General features: G+C 38.2%; 3 protein-coding genes across 3 annotated transcripts; 1 reads left to right on the top strand and 2 right to left on the bottom strand.

Annotated features, from left to right (window-relative positions):
* Positions 1-214: 214 nt before the first annotated feature.
* p2rx7 (purinergic receptor P2X, ligand-gated ion channel, 7) lies at positions 215-8,915 on the bottom strand. The gene is made up of 13 exons (XM_084389655.1): positions 8,700-8,915; positions 8,356-8,503; positions 5,201-5,272; positions 4,909-4,981; positions 4,614-4,707; positions 4,289-4,369; positions 3,966-4,107; positions 2,840-2,976; positions 2,669-2,759; positions 2,515-2,580; positions 2,340-2,444; positions 2,102-2,209; positions 215-761 (listed from the first exon to the last, which is right to left on the bottom strand). Exons 1-13 carry the CDS (start codon positions 8,816-8,818, stop codon positions 216-218), a joined length of 1,782 nt encoding a protein of 593 aa, XP_084245781.1. The 5' UTR covers positions 8,819-8,915; the 3' UTR covers position 215.
* Positions 8,916-10,368: 1,453 nt separating this feature from the next.
* On the top strand, positions 10,369-11,348 carry LOC311279162 (taste receptor type 2 member 40-like). Its single transcript, XM_084390467.1, has one exon. The coding sequence runs from the start codon at positions 10,376-10,378 to the stop codon at positions 11,342-11,344; it is 969 nt and encodes a 322-aa protein (XP_084246593.1). The 5' UTR covers positions 10,369-10,375; the 3' UTR covers positions 11,345-11,348.
* Positions 11,349-12,425: 1,077 nt separating this feature from the next.
* gstt1a (glutathione S-transferase theta 1a) lies at positions 12,426-14,060 on the bottom strand. The gene is made up of 5 exons (XM_084390097.1): positions 13,890-14,060; positions 13,476-13,563; positions 13,240-13,390; positions 12,882-13,058; positions 12,426-12,801 (listed from the first exon to the last, which is right to left on the bottom strand). Exons 1-5 carry the CDS (start codon positions 13,999-14,001, stop codon positions 12,601-12,603), a joined length of 729 nt encoding a protein of 242 aa, XP_084246223.1. The 5' UTR covers positions 14,002-14,060; the 3' UTR covers positions 12,426-12,600.
* Positions 14,061-20,915: the final 6,855 nt, after the last annotated feature.

The raw sequence follows: 20,915 nt of genomic DNA, 5'->3' as shown, positions 1-20,915 counted from the left end.
CTTCAAAGGCATCTGTCTTAGTAAAAACTTAATGACATGATCATGTTTTGGGGGTTAATATGACACATAGTTTGTTTGCTTTGCAGGTTAAAATTGTAAAAATGACCAATCATATTCTGTATTATTGATTGTAGTTAGTATCATTCCCTTTTATGCATAATCATAAGACATTGTCATTCTGATTGAATATCTAATCATAAAACGAATAAAGTCTATTATCTGTTGAATTCTGATGGTACGGCCTGATAAAGTCTAAGGCCACTGTATTTCCCATCAGGGCTTGGGTATTCTGCTCTTATCCTCCATATGCAGCAACTTGGTATTACTGGAATAGCATCTCTGGGTGTGCTGTCACCAAACCGCCATCTAATGAATTGAGCATAGGCTCCATGGCGCAGAGCCTCCTCATGCAGCTCTGCTAGGGGATCCACATAGAACAAAGCAGTCTCCAGGACTGAGCGACTGACAACCAGTGTTGAAAAGAGCGGGGAGGAGGTTATGCAGCGCCCTTTTCCTGATCGACAGCACAGCTGCTCCTGCAGGATGTCTGAAAGCCGGCAGCACCCACACTGACACCAGGCCGGACACCCGGACTGTGACATCTCCAGTAATGGTGTATCTGTGCTCTGTCCGCTGCTGTGCCTTCTGGGAAGGTTTTTGTCTACCATAAGTCCACCACCCTGGCTATTCTGTACTGGCTCACTTCTGCTTTGGTCACACTGCAGAACACTCATCAGAGTCTTCATGCTCGCCAAATCATTCTGATAGAGAACAGACCAGGGCTATTATAAGTAACTAAGGGTACGTTTACACGACAACGATGTACTAAAAACGGAAAAGTTTATCCTTTGAGTTTTTTTGCTTATAGACGACAATGTTGTTAAAACGATCCCCATTCACATGGATCCGCGAAAACGATTAAAAATGCTGTATTATGCATCCAGGCCAGTAGTGGGCGATGTAACTTTGTAAAGAAACACCACACCCCTATAGACTGAACATGTAATATGCATGAATATGACATCTCTTTTTTTCACAAATGCACGTTTTTGCAATTTACACAAACAATAACGGCATTGTTTAAAAAAATTATGCATTTTCAGGCCCCCAAAACACCTTTGTCATGTAAATGAACGGCCAAAACGCATAAAAAGTTTTCCGTTTTTAGTTGAAAATGGTATTGTGTAAACAGCCCCTAAAACTACAAAACTTGAAAAAAATCAACTTTAACTGAAAATATTAAAAACATTAATTTTATTTCAGCTAGTTGGTGAGGCAACATTTCTCATTTTCATTTAGTTTAACTTGTAATACAAAACCCCAAACTAAAATAAAATGTAGACATTACAAAAACTAATTCTAATAAAAAATTTTGAATGAAATTGGAATTTTTTTAAATAAGAACTAATTCAAAATATTAATAAAAACTATTAGTATCTGACTGAAAATTTAATTTGTGATATAATAAATGAATCCAAAAAATATTTTTTGAAAATGAAAGTCATCATTTACTTACCCTAACATTGTTCTAAACAAAAAACCTAGATACATGAATGAATTCAAAACAATTTCAGTACATACAGAACACTGAAGCTGAAGAAAGCACAAAAGCATGTCAGCGAAATGGTACATGCTGCTTGCTGATCATTTTCACAGTATTTTAACACCATTTTCAGAATTTTAGCAGTAAAATAATGATGGCAAACCAGTGTAAAAGATTCATTGATGGTGCACAGGATTTTGCCATTTACAATTTTACAATATTATTGCTTAAATAACAGCTTCTTTTTCACCAAAAACAACTCTTGGGAACAGCACTTGGGAAATAAAGGAATGCTTGCTGACACTTCTGGGTGCTTTATTAGTGTTAAAGTGAGTCAGAATGTACTGCCATTGTATTGAATTCATTGTGTTTTGTGGAAAAAAGTATGTCATACAGGCTTATAATGACATAAGAATGAGTAAATGATGACAGAACTTTCTTTTTTGGATGAACTAGACTTTTAGTACAGTTTTTTAAAACTAAAATAATGCTTTATTAAGATTTAAAAACAAGCATTAATTTACTGGCAAGTGTGACAATATAATTTGGGCATCTTACTTTGCGCTGGTGTAAGGAAAGGGGTTTCGTCTCCTGTAGTCTTTTCTTTCTGGATCTTTTCACCACCCTCAACTTGTCCTCATCCACAAATGACACACAAAGAAAGCACTGCAACAGACACATTACAACAAGTTAGATTCATACATACAGAATCCAAGTTACAGCTTGTTTAAAGCATTAACAATGTGAAAAATCTGCCACACAACAAACTGAGTCAGTGTTTTTAATGTGTGTTCACCTCTTCTCGGTCCTGAATGGCCTCAAACTTCCTCTCAGTGTAGGTCTGCTTTGCCTCTTTGGAATAACAGCCGGTACCAATAAGCCAGTCCAGGAATATTGTTGTCTAAAGAAAACTCAATGGTAAATATTTCATTATTTTAAAATCACCATTTGAGGGCTTAAGGGTTACTCACGAGAGCATAATACGAGAGCGTGGATCCAATGTAGATGATTAGCTGAATGATGCTGAATTTTCCAGCCTGTGAAGAATATAGAGCACTCTTTGTATGTCCTAAAATCCAAAGCGAACATGCACAGTTATGAGAATATAGGATAATATGATCTCACCTTCCCAAACACCATCACATCAAACCTAATGCCATACATTTTAAAGAGCGTTCTCTGCTCCACACCATTCACTGTAGAGTATCTCGCAAACCTATAAAAAAAATTATAATCTTTAAGAAAGGACTGTTTAACAGTTCACATACTTTTCAATATGATTTCAGTTGTTCATACCTGAAGTTGAGCCCAGGGTACACGGTTCGGTTGCTTTCTTTTTCGTCCAAGCGACGGAACGAGTATATGGGCAGACATTTGTGAAAAATGCGGTTCAGGTCACAGTCCCAGTTGATCTGGATCCCAATTACACCACCCTGTGAAGCAGATACATGGACAATGCTATACTGGCATGCTTTATAACTAAATTACCCAAATACACCACCGTTCATAAGTTTGGGGTCGGTAAGATAAAAAAAAAAAAGAAATTAATACTTTTAATCAATAAGGATGCATCAAATTGATAAAAATTGGCAGTAAAGACTTATTTAATGTTACAAAAGATTTCTATTTCAAATAAATGCTGTTCTTTTAAACTTTTTATTCATCAGAAAATCAGAAAAATTGTAGCAGTCGTGGCAGAAAGCGATGCATAAGGATGTAGTGTAACGACAGCGTCCAGTTCCAGGAATGCACTAATATTTTGTTGGTAATACCAGTTTGCAACAATTATTAGTTAACACTAAGTTGTCAACACTTCGGAAAAAAACAATACAAAAATGTTGGATATACTGGCTTTCTGCCAGGACTTTTACGTGCTTTTCCCAAATCACTGAAGTGACCTCAACGACCGGGTTAGCGGTAGCATTAGCCATCAGGCAAGTGTTATTTAAATAAACTCCTGATGTACTTACAAACTTTCCAATGCCTTGTTTTATGAGTACATAACCTATTTGTACTACTCTAGAAATTTGGTACCATTCTGGGCATTATTAGTGGGGTAATTTACGAGATACATCCTAGGTTCCATTAGCGCCTGCACTAAGCAATTCTAAAATTAAAGTGAAAACAGAAGATATATATACAAATATTAACAAAAACTATAATAGTATATCAATGATACTAAAATAAAACTGCATGTGGCACTGAAGACTGGAGTAAAGGCTGCTTTGCCATCATAGGAATAAATTTAATTTTAAAATATTTAAATAGCAAATAGTTATTTTAACTTGTACAAATATTTCACAATGTTACTGTTTTGATCAGATAAATGCAGCCTTTCTTAGCATTAGAGACTTGCTTTCATTTATTTTATTTTTTTAACATTAGTGAATATTTTAGTGTGCTTGGAACGAAAGGCATTTACCTCCACTGCCATCTCTGAAAAGTTCTCCTTGGCCTCACTCACAATGTCTCCCAAACGGAAAATAGGGCAGTATGGATTTTTGTTATGGTTATAGATGCAACCTTTAATGTCAGTGTCCTTCATTTCAGGGAGGATGTTTCTTCTAAGACAAAAAGATAAATGGATGCCTATATTATCAGTTTTTGAATAATGAATATTACCCTGGGCTTCCTTCTGGCTAGCATTTACTTCAATAACTGTTCACATATGCTTAAAAAATGTTAATGCACCAAATTTGTTCAGTAAATGTCACAGCATTTGCTACTGTACAACTAATGTACTACCTTATGTAATTAAAGGCTGGAAATCTGATGTTATTCTTGATCAGCACAGTGAAGTTTTCTGCAGATGCTAAAAGGGCAGGTCTGGGGAAACAGAAATGAAAGCCTGACATAAGAAAACTTCTGCATAAATAATCTCAGTTTATGTAAAAGTGGAAAATAAAAGTGCATGTTCCTCAAACAGGTTCCTCAAAGGTCTCTATGGCAGCACTGGTAAGTTTGAACTGCAGTGTCAACTGTTTTACTCCTTTAGCAGCATTTCTCTATTGCCAAATAGCTTTGCTGTCACAGTATGTTTATTGTAAAGTAGCATTGCACATTACAGCACCTGGGATTCTTCTTGTTCTCAATGGGGCACCAAGTTTTAACTTCACATGTTTTCCTCACTATATCCAACTTCACACAAGCACCTGTTTGAACACCTTAGAGGCAAACACAGGAACAGACCTCAGAACATGGAAAGACTTCTGATAACGGTTTAGGCTTTCACTGAAAAATAAAAAATACAGCTTGGGTAGCATTATTCAAATATTCAAACAAATGATTGATTGGTCTGGCATTGAAATGTTTCCGCATAACAAATCTGCAGCCAGGGCACAAACTGCATCTTCATGTAACATTACCATGGTTATGTTGGTCAGACAACCCTTTCTCGCAATCTTTGTCTGTTCGACACAGCTTTCCATGTGGTGGGACCTGAAGTAGAACATATGAATGGTAGAACAACCAAGTAGAACAACAGAAGTAGACCATCTGTTGAATGGATTATATTTGTCTTATATGGACAATGGAGATTGAGTGGAGATTCATGGAGATATAATCATCACTAAATAAAATGGGCCACAATGGAAATAAATCTTCAAGACTTGAGATATACTTCGTATTGCAACTGAAATAAAAAGTAAATGCACTTACCTCTGGGCAATTACCTTGTTTTTGGTTCTTTGTGACTATGACATTTGTTGCAACAAAAAATGAGTTTTTTCCCTGCCGAAATAAAACAACAACAACATTTCAGGACTTTTTAACTTGTTTTCAAGAGTTATTGGAATACAAACCTAAATCTACTTAAGAACACTTTTATTGTGGTGTAAGACTGGAAAAACTGGAAGAGAAGGCAACTCTCTGAGAAACCAACATCTGAACTCTCTTGCTATATTAACATCCCCATTCGAGACGCGATCACACTTGAGTTGATCACCTCCCTATTTACAATTCTCTCCCTTCCCCATCTCGTCTCTCTCTCTCATGCTGAGATCACCTGAAATTCATCCAAACATCTATATGGTTTAAAGGCAGGGTAGGCCTAGGTAGGATTTTTCTAAAAAAAAAACATTCCAAGTTTGTTTAAACTGTCTTTATATACCAATAGGGCTGAACGATTAATCGCACTTTCCATGTAATCGCACTTAAATCGAGATGGCTTATCGCGATTTTAAAATCGCAAAGGCTGCAATTATTTTTTTATGCGCAGCTTGTCATTGATGATCGGCTCTGTAAACGCTGCTCCGTCTGAAAGCACTGTGAGTTTGAGTCGCTTATAAAACAACAAGCATCAATTATCTTTCCAAAACATGAGAAGCATTTATGAACCTCTTGTCCAACAAAAGACAACATTTAATAACATGCATTGACTCACTTCATAACGACAGCTGAACTCCTCCTTCTGTGAGATGATGAGCTTCTGACACAGAATAAGGCAGTCGTGTTTATAAGTCATGTTTAATCAAAGCGTTTCAATCTTCTGTTTATTCAGCTACAGCGACAGGGATTTCGCATTATTGTACTTCTGCGGCAGGGCATATTTAGCGTGTTTGCGTGAGAGCGCCCTCTGGCGTTCAGATGGGGCAGTATTTACTACCAATCAGCCGCACTCCACTGACAAGCTGCGCATAAAATAATCGCAAATCGTGTGCGGTTTTGTTTCGATTAATCGTTCAGCCCTAACCAATACATAATTAAAATGTAAGTACTCTGAAAAAGAAAATATAAAAATCGAGTGACTGTAGACCTTTTAATCTGCAATAAACACAGCTCATTATTTCCATTCACTCCCACCCCCTCCCTTCTGAGCTCCTTCCAAAGCCACGCCCCCAAAACACATGAACGCGCGACGCCAAACGCTCAGGCTCAGCTGGAAGACGCATTTATTACCTGAGACGAGTGGAGAGGAAGGACGGAGCGCAGTACATACAGTGACATCATGTCAGAATCACATGTAATAAAATACCTAACTTTATCACTATGAATATAAACAAATAAGATTTCTTTTAGTACTCACTATCAAGCTAGCATATCGATAATGGTAAAGTTTCATTCGGTAACGAGCTATATTTATAAGGCAAAACTAAAAACAGGTTGCATTGAAACACGTTTTTCCATTACCATCAGTTACACTGTGATGAAGGTGAATTTCGTGTAAGATTCATAACATATACGGTGTTTTGCATGTAAGAGTTTCCACGATGAAAACATTGTTGACTCTAATGAAGACTAACGTACACTCCGAGTCCGGAGACAAGTACCGCATCGTCGGTTCGAGGACAGGTCCGGGGTTGAGGGCGAAGCAGAGGAGGTCGTTCAAGAGTGCGGGCAGGGTCCGAGGAAGTAGTTTTTGCCTTGTTTGCCTTCGCTGACTGCATATGCAGGTGCTTTGAGCTGAATATTTCCGGGAACGGTGACATGTGATGAGTGCACGCAGGGCAGCGCGCGCAGTGGGGCTCGGGCACGAGACATGAAGGCATCTGATTGGTTCTTTACATTCGCACCGAATGGCAGTGATTGGTCAGAGTTTTTACTGTCCTGCAGCTGCTACAGAGGTCAGATTTTTTTCATTCCTTTTTCTGAACACATAATGTATTGACTACTCTCAGGATGGAAGGACCATTTCACCCAGTATAAAAAAAAGTGTTTCTGAACAGGATTACCTACCCTACCTTTAATGTGAACAATTATCATACAACACTATACATGTTTGATATAATTTGGAATGTCTCAGTGCGACTGGTTCAAAGGTCTCCCCAAAGAAGTAAAACAAAAGGTAATAAAGGTTTTAAGAGTTTAGAGATATCTTTTTTACAGATGATGGTGTGTTTTCCAGGCAAATAGTATCCTGCCCTCAAAAGGTGTAAACTCTGACTGCAAATTCTGACTCTGACTGTTAGCAAATGTTTCCATGTGAAAGAAGTTTCTGTCTCAGTCTGAGTAATTAAAGAAATGCAACAAGAGGCTCGGCGTTATTTATAGTTTATAGTATCAGCCTGTGATGCTGAATGTGCTAAAGAAATTCAGCATCAAGTAATTTCTGTCAGGTTTGCTTCTTTGCTCTTTATTCCAGAGCATTTGATGTTTTGTATTTATTATCTTTGAACTGATTATGTCATTGGCATGATACATTTACCTGACTAATATTAAATTGTTAAATTTGGATTCATTCTGACTTACTCTGAAATTATTAACTTTAATAGATTATGTTGTATCTATTGTTACCGCAAATCTGCGTCAGATTAGTAACAGACTAACGTCCAGTTTTGAGTGGAGCATAGGGCACACCAACTGCGATTTTAGAGTTCCGGCTAATATTTGGCACTAATTCAAGTGTACTTGGGATTTAAAGTTCCCAAGTACACTTGAGAACTTGGTGTTCTTCCCACCAAGGAATCTGTGGGGGCTACACAAAATATCTTAGCTCGAGTAAGCATGAATGCGACCGCCTGAGATTACCTCTGTTTAGTAACCAAAAACTGACGAGTTTGTGATCGTGGGCCCGCATAATATTAATGGCTGGAGGACCCTGTGCGACTTTGGCACCCGAATGAACGAGGATAATAAAAGTAAAGACTTTGGCTAAATAGAATAATCAAACGTATCGCTAAACTATTCTATGGCAAATTCGAGGTCGTGATAAAATGGAGTCAGATAAAAGTTTAATTGGAATTAAATTACTTTGCCACGATGAAAAGACAGTAACACACAGTAACACACAGTAAACCTTCACCCGCTTGTCATTGGACCGACTGGGCAGGCCTTAGAGTGGTATGAAAAATAATAATAAATGGTGGTAGGGTTACCTGCGATGGTCCACTGTAGTCCACCACATCCCACACGACTTCTCCAATGTCTGGTGTAGATATCTCTGCCACTCCCTTAACCTTTGTGGTGACAGAACTGACCACTAGATCATACTCTTGATATTCCTTATTCCATAACATCATGATACTGGAAAGTAAAGACATAAAAATGACTTGGGACTCTGAATGAATAGTTTAATTTTCGTCAGTAACGTTACATCTAAACACGTGTAAATGACACACACTATCAATGAATGTAGCCTACATGAATGAGCTCTTGTTATTAAATGATGCGGAGGCGACAAGCATGAACAACAGCGGAGACAAACTGCTCAGAAACTTACCAAATGAACATCAATATCACTACGTTTAAGGTCCATTTCAGCGACCCAAGTCTGACGCTCCTGATTTTGACGAGTTTTTGTGTGTCATATTCACAGAGGTTCAGCAATATGCAAGGCATGGCGGTGATTTGGTAAACACCGGGGAAGAATGACTGCGGAGTGCAGCTGGGCTGAGCTCGCGCAGAAGAAGGTCACATGGTCTACTGAAAGACAGTTTAGAAGGAGGTTGAAAGACTTTTCACCGAGACAAATAGGCTATTCAAAATTACTACATTTTACATACTATTACTACATACTACGCGTTTTTAAAGATAATTTAAATATATTCTCAATAAATATATATTTTTTTATTTCATTTTCCTATTCAATCTGTAGCCTATATTTTAACTTAAATAAATGTAAGATGCTAAATGTATTGAAATTGAATTTATATTTTAATTGCATTTTCATCTCACTCTACCATTCACAGAAAAAAAAAAAAAAAACTCATGAATACAAGGATTATTCCTGCCGAAAATAAATAAAATGAAATATTGAATAATGAAATAATATTCTCATCAACACAACACTACCGTTCAAATGTTTAGATTTGGGAAGATTGATGTTTTTGAAAGCAGTCTCTTATGCAGGCTGCATTTATCTGAACAAAAATACCATTATATAAATATATATAGGCTAAGTAATATTGTGAAATTTTAAATAGCCTAACTGTTTTCTATTTGGATATATTTTAAAATGTAATTTAGGCTGTACCTGTAAAGACACAGCAAAAATTTTAGCAGCCAATATTTCAGTGTCACATGATCCTTCAGAAATCATTCTAATATGCTAATTAGATGCTCAAGAAATATTTCTTATTATTATCATCAATGGTGAAAACATTTTTATAATATTTTTTTGTGGAAAGAAGATAAAAATCATTTATAACATTATAGATGTCTTTACTGTCACTTTTTACTGTCACATCAATTTAATGCGCATTTGCTGAATAATTTCTTTTAAAACTCTTTTAAAAAATGACTGGTGTATAGGCCTATGTCACTGAACTTGCTACAACACTGTAGGCTACATATCAAATCCAATTTAGCTTATTTAACACCCTGCATAGAAAAATCTATGAGGTTAAAATTATTCCCCATCAATCATTGTCCCTACTAGAATGACAGACTTTGACAGTGGAAAACTCAAGTCCCTACATCTTGTAGGAGATTTGAATAGTAAAATTTTACAGACTGCATTTTATACAATATAATTCCAAGTAGCCTACATCTAAATAACAAACAAACAAGGATTTGAATAGGCAAATTTCGAACACTGATAACATGAACATTTAATACTGATTGTATTGTGAAAACAAATGTAGTCTCAGTGTATAAATGACAAGCATGAGTTGTGTATATTTACCATCAGCGAAGACAATATAATAAATTCACAAATTCTCTTGTTTTATAATTTTGTTTTATGTAAGCTGAACTGTAATGAACATGGTGCATTTCTCTCATTTTACCTAATTTGTGTTTTCAGCTTTGAACAAAGCCTGCTCTGATTCACTCACGCAAAGCCACTTTGCATATGAGATTCATTCCCTGTTTCTCTACAAGACAATGCGCATCTCTCCAGATCTCATATCAGTGCAGGACTCTGGTTTGTGTGCTTCGCTCTCTGAAGAGAACATCATGATCTCCACCTTAATTGAGCACGTTCTTTTTTATGTTGGACTTGTGCTTATTGGTGTTTCTGGAAACTTATTTAACCTCATTTTCACTATACAACAGCAAGTGAAGACCAGGACCATTCAGACTGTGGGTTTGATCCTAAACGTCATCTCCATCAGCAACATTATCTTGGTCCTCGCCACCTTCGCATTGGTGATGGGTGTTTTTCAGAATCCCCAAATTTGGTGCATCACACCATATCCTTTATCAATCCGGATCGAATTGTATCTGATGGGGACTTCCAGCTTTAACAGCTTCTGGGCCATTGCATGGCTGAGTCTCTTCTACTGCATCAAAGTCGTGAGTTTTTCTTCTGAGTGCTTCCAGACGCTGAAGAGGAAAATCTCTTCTGTGATCAACGCTGCAGTGCTGCTGAGCTGCTCTTTCTCCTTCTTGTTTTTCACTCCTCTGTTCTCACTTGACATTACAAATTCACTGGATGAAAATGACAACGTGAATGACACCGCTAACATGACCTGTTCGCAGCCCTTTTTGACTGGTATGAACACAAATGCATACGCAGGTGCTGGCATTTGTCTCCTCTGCCCGATCCCTCTGATGATCATGCTGCCGACCTCTGTCCGAATGGTCGTCCATCTGTGCGCCCACACTCTGGCTCTCCAGAAGAACAAGACCCAGGTGCAAGGATCTGACTCGTACCTCCTGGTGTGCAAAATCACCATCTCCCTGGTGGGAGTTTATCTGTCCACTCTATTTATTGTGTCTTTGTTCATCATTAATCGGTTAATCGGGGGACTTATCAGCTACCAAATTATGGCCGGTGCCTTTAGTTTTTACGGTGGCATGACTTCTTTACTTCTGACAGCTTCAAACAGGCATCTAAAAGACAAGCTCTGGAGTCTGTTCTGTTGTAGGAAGGCACAGGAACAATCTAGCAAAAGCCAGACAGTTGAGACAGGGGATGTTTGATATGATAAGGATTGTTTACCAGGTGACTTGATTTATAGACAACTAGCACTCACTGTAATATTTTTACTCGCTTTTTTAAGTCGCTTTGGATAAAGCATTAACTATATTTGCGTCAACGCCAACGCACAACAACATTCTCTTTATTATAAGCAGACACTGCAGTTTTGTCATCTGCCACTTTAAATGCTCAACCTCTTTAAAAGCTAGATGAATTCTGATTGGCTGTCAATGTTTTTATCCTTCATCAGCTGGATTTAAAAAAAAAAAGTGATTCAAATGATATTGTTCCTCTGTGTCATTATTGTTTTAGTTGAGGTGTGGACTTTGCTATTCTTTAAATTTAGAACAATTTGTAGAAAAATAGAAAAAAAAATCTTTAGCGTTACTGCTATATCATCCTTGGTGTGAATGTGCTTTAATTCATATGCATTTATATACAACCTTGTTAAATATTGACATTTTCCCATGAAACTGGGTTGTAATAACTAGAAACAAGTTAGTATTTATTTAATATAATATTCATATAAATTGTTCTCGTAGAGTAATGAAAAAGTTATTTTTGTCTTGGTGATCTAAATGTAGTTGTGAAAAATACCAATAAAATGTCTACGGATTGAATGGACGAATACGGTTTGTGAACAACAGAGCATGGCCAAAGACTTGTACAGACATGTTTCACTCATTTGACTCATATGTTATTCATACTGCAACTGCTGTTAGAAGATTGGGATTGCACATGCGCATTGGCTAAACCAGCCTGAAATCTACGCTTTTTAATTCTATTTGAGCATAAGAAACAACATTTTTGGGACAGTATACATGTCAGATGTTTTGCTGATTTGAAATGTGTAAATTTAAATGTGAGTTTGGGAAAGTTTTTTAGATTTATGTATTAAGTAGATACGAGTTGGCCTTGCATGCCCAAAATAACGACCCGGAGGTCTTGCAAAAATGGCCATAGTGTGAAATGACTTACCTTGACAGGGATTTTAGCATGGCACTACCATTGCCAGAGGTCATGGGTTTGACTCCAAAGAAACACACTCTGATAAATGTATGCATGATTGTATAAATGCGGGTATCATTTTAATATAGTGTTTTTATTTTGAATACAGTGAATTTATTGATTTCGTTTTTGAATACAGTAACATTTTCTAATCCATATTTGATCTAGTCCACCATATTACCGCAAAATAACTTGATGAAAAATTAAAGTTTAAACATAAAACTAGACTAATAGACCATGCAAAACAGACTTAGTTAAACATTTTCTGTAGCCTTAGTTTGACAAACTCAGGTATGCCTTTGTTTTCAAAGGTTTGTGGCAATGTATCAACATTCATTATAACCTTATGGGCTTCATCGAAGACTTCCACACCAATCTCCTTCTTCACTCTGTCTCTCCAGGCAATCAGTGCAGGTCTGTCTTGAAACACATCTAGACCTGTACCGACCGGCTTCAAAACACACAAACAGAATTGGTCAGTATATGTCATGTTAAGGTCAAGCATTAGGAAATCAAATGTACACAATATACCTGCATCATCTCCACAATGGCTACAAGATCAGCCAGAGATATTTTCTCTCCAATTATAAAGAGTCTGCTCTGAAGAAACTTCTCCTCAAAGGTCTTCAGAGACACATTGAGGTCCTCCACGGCAGCATCCATCTTCTCCTTGGGCACCGGGGCGCCTGTGACTGCAGGTAAAACCCCCTAGAATTGTTGGAAAATGTCAGTTACAGCCCAACATCTGATTAAAAAAAGCATTTAGTCAAATATTACATAAAGAGACGGTTGCATATACTTGATAACTAGATCAGCAGAAAAAGAGGTTACATAGTCACATTACACACAGACACAATAAGTGATCTAATGTTTAAACAGCAAATCTTACCCTGAACCAGAAGACCTTTGACCCATGAGTTCTTATGTTTGTGTGCTGCCAGGAGAGAAACTCGTCGACTCGCGCACGCTTCTGCAGATCAGCTGGATACCAGTGGTCAGGAGTGTGATGATTCGCTGCCAAGTACTGCAGTATAGCTATACTATATAAAGTATATAGGCTTAGGCTACTTAGTATTAGGAAATCTAAACATGTATCAAATGTTAAAAATCAAATTAACAACATACCTCTCTGTGAGAATGAAATCTCCGTCTTTGAGAACAGGAACTTTCCTTAAGATGCTGACCTTGCCAAATTCATCTCCATATTGTTCCCCTTTGTGCACAGAGAAAAACAAAACAAGATTTTGTATTGATGCCTATATAATGCAGAACCTATACGAATATATTTCATTGAAACCAATTGCGTTTGCATGCAAACTGTGATAAAATATTAACCTAAAACCACGCTTCATGTGGAAGCATCTAAATTCATTTCTTGCTGATAAGTCAAAAATATTCACTGTACATCAACCTAAATACATTATGTTAAAAAAAAAAAAAAAAAAAAAAACATGTAATATATCAGGTAAAACAGCTTGCATCAAGATTGCAGTGCACAAATCCATTAAACAGCTAAATTAAAACAAAAATTAAAATCACCTGTAGATAAATCCACGGATTTGAATTCAAATGGAATTTTATTTATCTTGGCAAATAGGAAGACTGAGCGACATGGCTGAGAATGCAGATCGAGATACAACTCCAGTGGCATTTTGGCTGTGAAGTGTGTGTCCAAGAAGAGCGATTCCTCCGCGTCTAATCCTCATATGTTCTGTGTTTATGCTCCGCCCTCCAGGGGTCAGTAGTACAATGTTCTTGCGACACCTAAAATTAGGTTACCATGTTGTGGCTGTCTGCTTCGTTTATCTAATTGATTGCTGCTATTAATGTCATGATCAAAGACAAATGGCAGGAGCTGAGAAAAACTTGCATGTCATGAGGAATTTGCCTGAGATATGGTGAAGGGATGAGAGCAAGAGAGAGCTACACACTGTTAAGAAACTCATGACAGCATATGTTTTACTTTAACTCATCAAAATAAATTAAAAAAATTTCAACTTCAACTGTCAAGTTGATTGTAGGCTACATAAATTTAAGGCAGCTTTTTGTACATTGTGAAGAGAAGCTTCAAATATTGCTAATTCGTGCACTTTTCCCACAAAGTAATGGTTAACTTGATTTTTTGAGTTTGGGGGTGTGTGTCAATAAAGATTGCTGTAATAGGCCAAAGTCCAATCACATTCACCCCATCCGTAACAACTCTTCCTCACTTGTGTTGCGTTTCATAAGTTAATTCTTAATCACTCAAAAATATTACAAAATATTATTATAGAATGCTGAAAAAATAAGATTTAGACTCAATTTCACAAGCAAAACCTGTTAAGATTTCTTGTTTTGTGCATGCATTCCTCAAGAATCTCAAGTAATTAAGTAATTTTTTTACCCCCAGTGCATGAATTTTCTCCTATTACTGTAATTTCAGCAAAGCAGATCAAAATCCATATGCAGCTCTTTCATGCTTAGTGTTCTTTTTTTATTTTAGAGGTATCTTTCCAGCATCAAATGATTAAGTGTAACCTATAGAACACATTTAGGCTTACTACTTTAGACATTAGCTGAAAACAGTTTGGAATAGCCTATGTAATAAGTTAAGATTTTTCGGTTTTAGGCATTTACTTTGTATATTTTATAAAAAACCCTCTCAAGTGTCATGATTTGAGACCTTTAATGCCAATTCAGAAAGTAATGAAAACTTATTAGAAGTTTCATAATTTTTAATTGAAAAAATGGTTGCCACATGATGGCGCAAAAACACTTCTAAAAAATGGACCCAAAAGAATGAATTAGTGGTGGATCGTTCCAACACCTTTATGATTTTCTTTCTCCTTGGACAGAAAGTTATGATTAATATTTAGTCTATTTATATAAAAATTTGTCAAGCTCTAGAACAGGCTCCAGAATCAAGGCTGCTCTATAAAGTTTGAATGTAGCCTAATGCAAATGGCTCCACCATAACAAGAATAGCAAAGCATATAGTGTAACATTTAAGATTAGTTACAAGTCATTACTTTTACAAATAATTGGAATAGATTTTTAAGATTCTAAGATTCTAATAGATTCTAAAACTCCCACAGTTTTAAAATCGGTTAAGATTTGAAAATCGTGTAGTGGGTCCCAGGACTAAATTAGACATCTCTGATTGGCCATTGCGTTCCAGAGATCAACAAATATGTCTGTGATTTGCTACATTGCACACCATTGCAAAAACACGTTGTAAAAAGAAACAATGTTCTCCAGAGGCCGCAAACACAAATACGTGCTGGAGCGTTTGCCAAATCTGTTTCGTCAATATAATATTATTACAGTATCAACTGAGGGTGCACTTGCTTTCGTTTGATGGTGCTTATAGCACCCTCAAGCACCCCCATTGACCCGGGCCTGCTCTAGTAACATCAAAGGATGTTACACGTTGAGGACTATAGGGATTTTTACTATCAGACTCACATTAAATCACATAAACTGCTCAGAAAGGATAATCATATTTAGGCAGCTTCCTAAAACCATTATAGAGATTGATCTGAAATGACTTTGTGTTGCACGTCCTCTCCTCAAACATTCAAGAGTGCTTTGGAGTTGACCTTCTCAGTGAGGTCATGGATCAAGTGTGCAGTGTGGATTTTAAAAGGGTGGGTTCTTGTTGGTTCTGTGTTGTATTTCAGAGGGAATGTACAATAATGAGATGCATACACCACCCTTTGATAATGATACACTCACTGACACACCTTTACATCATATTACACTGCACAGATTTATTCTTAGGGAAATCACAAACCCAGATCCTTAGATAGCCTATTATTACTGTATTTAACTGGTATCGCAATCTGTTTAAGTGTTAGATCATCCACCACAGCCCCATCAAACTCAAAAGAGAAGTAAACAAAGAATGGTTGTGGTTTGGAATATCCAATATAATTGTTCTGAGGCCAGTGGGTTTTTCCTGCGGAGGCTCCCAGCAAGACTTCACTCAAAATCTGGTTTGAATTTAAAGAGGCATGCGGTCCCAGATTATAGCAGATACACAGATAAGAACCAAAAGGTCTATGTAAAAGTCTTGCTGAGATTGTTTCTCCATGTTCTACTATTAATGGAAGACTGTATTAACATATTCACTTCTATTTATTGTGAGACAAGCAATGTTTGTGCTAGATTTGGTAACAATAAATTATGCTAATTTTATGTCTCTACCTTGAAGAACTGCAATTTTTGTTTGTTATAATTCTTAAGAGATAGCAAGAAAATAAATAGCATATAAATTGCTTCAAAACATTTTGCTATAACTTCATATTTTGATGTAATTTGAATGAAAAATTATTATTTGATTATAGTGCATTCATCTTAATGAGCCTCAGAATTTTTCTAATTATAAATAAAAATGAACCCTTCCATGTGACATAAGTCAGCCAGACTTCACAAAAAAGGTCCTATTAGTTAACATTAGTTAATGAATCATCTAATGAGTTGTTTAGCCTATATAATTAAATTAGCAATACATTTGTTACAGTATTTGTTAGTCTTTGTCAATGTTATTTACTGTTTGTGTTTAGATTAAACAATTGATGTTTACTGATGTTAATCTAATTGGTAAAAACTTCCAGCCTATCATCCCATTGGTTTTACATTAACTTGTGGTCAGATTTTGATCAGGTGAGGTAATGGGATGCAAGTTGTGACTCTCTGGGCTTCCTGATTTCCTCTCCTGGGCTCATTGGGGGAAATTCTCTGCTATGAGCTCATCCCCATCTATGCAGGTGAACTTTCTTGGAGTTAACTCATACACCCATGACATTTGCATGTAAAATAATATCATGTATATATATGTGCGTGCTGGAGATACATCGTTCATCTGGGCGTTTGAGTTAGTAAATATGTTTTTCTTTCTTTAACAAAGATTACATAAACATTGTAGGTTGATGCAGTGACAAAGCTATGAACCTTCCAAGAGGCTTACCAGGGGAGGGAAAAACAACATCTGAGGCTCATGGCGGGGCTTTAAAAGTAAGTGAAGCCTCATTAGTTTTATTTGTGGCCTCCTGCACCTGCATCTTTGGTACACCCACATGCAGAGTTAAAAAGGCAATTCAAACACTAACTTGGACATAAGCACATTCCATAATGGAACAAATTAAAGGAATAGTTAACTTAAAAATGAAAATGATGTCTTTGTTTATTCACCCTATAGTTGTTTCAAACCTGTATGAATTTCATTCTTCTGCTGAACACAAAGGAAAATATTTTGAAGAATGTCGGTAACCATCCACCAGTTGATGGACCCCATTGATTTCCATAGAAAAAAAAAAAGATTTACTATTCCTATTCCTTTAATCTATAATGACTGATTTGAATGATTGATTGAAAATGTTCTTAATCATATTTGTGTTTATTGTATTGTACTTCAACCTCTTGATCATAGAAGCTAACTAAATAATTGTGGTATTTTAGTCATTACAGACATAGACAAAAACCATATGTAGAATGTGCAAAGATCTGTGGTCCTTTCATCACTTCTGTAAACAGAATTCAAAAAGCCAGTTAACTAAAAGAAGAGCTTAATTCTTTTTATAGGTAGTGGTCATGCATGGTCTGATTTTGCATGAACTTAAATTGGCTGTTGAATGTACAATAAAGTATGTTAGAAAAAAAAAAAGATAAATGGAATCAGAGTTTGATTTTGCCTGCAGCTAAGAGTGGGTTTTTCAAATTCAGAGCGATATCTCCCCATTATGTTTTTGAGTCGGTCTCTCGACATTGCGTGCTAACGCTATGGGGCACCCCCCTCCTCCCTCGAATACCAAAGCCTGATTGCATTGCGCAAGTAAAAATTACTGGCCAATGGCGTTGTGAGGCGGAGCCATTCACTATATAGCTTAGCGCTCATTGGCATTGCCTCAGATATCTTTCTCCTTCAAGAAACAAGCATTGGATTGCTTCTTGCTGTTGACGACACTCTAAGAGGACGCCGCATTCACTTGCTGTTCCCCTTCTGCGATCCAGCAGAGACACAATGTCCATCAAGGAGTGTTGTGCGTGCAGTGGACCTATTGAGCTCCCCGATGCACATGATGCGTGTATTTGTGTACTCTGCTTGGGTTGTGCTCATGCAGAGGCAGTGCTGGATAGGCCTGACTGTTCTTTCTGTGAGAAAATTATGGTTAGAACCCTCCCTTGGAAGGAGTTCTACCATCCTGAACTGTGCACGGGCTGCCTCCTCGCCTCCACCTTCTGTTGCCATCGAGCATAAAAGTCATCTCCATCGCTGAGCACTGTGCTGAGAACGACTGAGCACTGTATGGGCAGCCTGGTGGTCCTTCAGCATAACTTATGGCTGACACTGATGGAGATGAGGAACTCTGAGAAGGTGCAGTTACTGGGCATGCTCATAAGCCCTCATGGCCTCTTTGGTGACGCTGTGGGTTCTTTTTTGGGGAAGTTCCGCGAAGCCCAAAAGTAGTCCAAGGCACTTAGGCATTTCCTGCCTAAAAGGGCTGCAGCTCCTCCAGAGCGAGTTGAGTCGTTCCGTGCCGAACCGAGTCGTACCACCCAGTGGAAAAGCGCCATAAGAGGCAGGGGCTCCACCCAAGTAAGCCAGTGCCTGAGCTTCAGCCGCGTTCTTGATGGGAGTGGTCAGAGGAGGAGACCATCTTACAACGTAGACAGCGAACCGGCAAGCAAAAGAGTTCACCTTGCTGTGTTGCAGTTGATAAAAAATCGCCAGCGAGCAAATTGTGTTCTTCAGCGAGGTGAACAATTCGACCTCCGCTTCTCCAAACAGGCTCCAAATCATCTAGACTGTCTGAGGATGTAGCCTCCATTGTCCGTGAAATGTGCCACTCCCTGACAGCATTTCCACGCCACAATTCAGACGGCCAGGAACATGGACTGCCCGTATCAATAGGAGGTTCTTGACCACCCACAAAAGGAAACGTTCCGCCAGCCAAGGTAGAAAGGCAAATATGCCTTTGCCCCAGTCAAGATCATGCCACTGGTGCTACAAAAGATCAACCTCGTGCTGCTGGTTGCGCCGAACTGGCCTAATGGCTCCCCCAGGGCTGATACTGTTATGGAGGCACCTGCTGTCTCAAGCGATGGGCACTATAGCACCCCAGACCAGAGCTATAGGACCTGCATGTCTGGCAGGTCAGTTCAAGGAGTAGGCATTGAATGTGCCACAAAGGGTCGAGAGCCCCGTCGACCAGACGCCTTTATGCTTTAAAATGGAAAGTCTTCGTATCCTGGTGTAAGGCGAAAAATGAGGACCCATCGACCAGCTATGTCTGTTATTATGTTGTTTCTACAGGACTGTTTGGATAACGGGGGCACACCATCCACTCTAAAGGGTGTATGTGGCAGCCATTTCATTGATTGTCACCCAACTGTCACAGTTTGGTGGCAGGGTTTCTGAGAGGAGCGAGATGGCTGTTACCTAACCTGGTACCTGCCTGAATTTGTCTTTGGTGCTAGCGCACTTTCCGAGCCACCTTTTGAACCGCTGCATGCTATGGAGCTGAAAGTGCTCTCATTCAAGACATGCTCTGTCTACTGACACGGCTTGTATGGACTTACACCCAGACGTGGATATGTGCCCAAAGTGTTGTCTACGCCGTTTAGAGCACAGGTTATAAAGCTCAACCGTTTGCTCCTCAGGAGACCATGCCTGTCCCACATCCTTTATGCCCTGTTTGTGCTTTGCATGCATATGTGGACAGGTCTAGTCATTTTAGACAGTCAAAGCAGCTGTTTGTCTGTTTCAGAGGTTGCTGTAAAGGTCTGCCACTTTCGAAAGAGCGCTTGTCTCATTGGATTGTGGAAGCTATAGCGTTGGCATATGCTTCTAAAATGAGACTTGCCTCTTCATGGGCTTGGAATAAAGTGATGTCGAATCAGGACATTTGTTCGGTGGCAGGTTGGTCTTAGAACAACTTTGCTAGATTTTACAACTTTGAGATTATCTCTTTCACACCACATGTTTTGTTTGTGCAGGATATGTAAGCTGATCATTTTATGGCTGTTTGCAACGACTGGCCACACCCTTCTCTGTGAGCTGTGTGGTTTCACCTCTGTCTGGTACAGACTAGGTAGGCCTACCTAGAGTAGACCCGACCTACTCTAAACCTAGAATAGGTCGGGTACTCTGTTCTAATGCACTGGCTCGGCTGCTTTGATTGGAGCATTTAGCATTTATTCCCAGCCTTAGCAAAAACGCATGAGCTGTTTGTGTGCTTGTTTTGTCGCTTTACATTAGTGACAGATGTCACTTGTTTATTCATCAGTTTGGTGCTTGCATGCGTTAAACGCTTGCAAGTGTGTGTGTATACTGTTCAGCCATAAAATGATCAGCTTACATATCCTGCACAATATGCTTTACTAGTTCATTTGTGTTTTCTCTTTACAAGAGTGTTACCGTTGGGTCAGCCCCTCGCCCTGTTATAGGCTGGTGGTGTGTCATTCGTTAAGCCATGTGATTGGAGTGTGTGTGTGTGACCATCATGGGTTTGTGTGTTGATGTAAAGGATGCCACATGCTGAATCGCCCTTCCACAGTTTAATTCCCTTGTCATCATTTTATTCT

The sequence above is a fragment of the Rutilus rutilus genome (genome assembly GCF_951802725.1).
Source record: "Rutilus rutilus genome assembly, chromosome: 19".
NCBI lineage: Eukaryota > Metazoa > Chordata > Actinopteri > Cypriniformes > Leuciscidae > Rutilus > Rutilus rutilus.
Note: the sequence above shows the minus strand (reverse complement) of the source record. Positions and strands in the feature narration are given on the sequence as shown.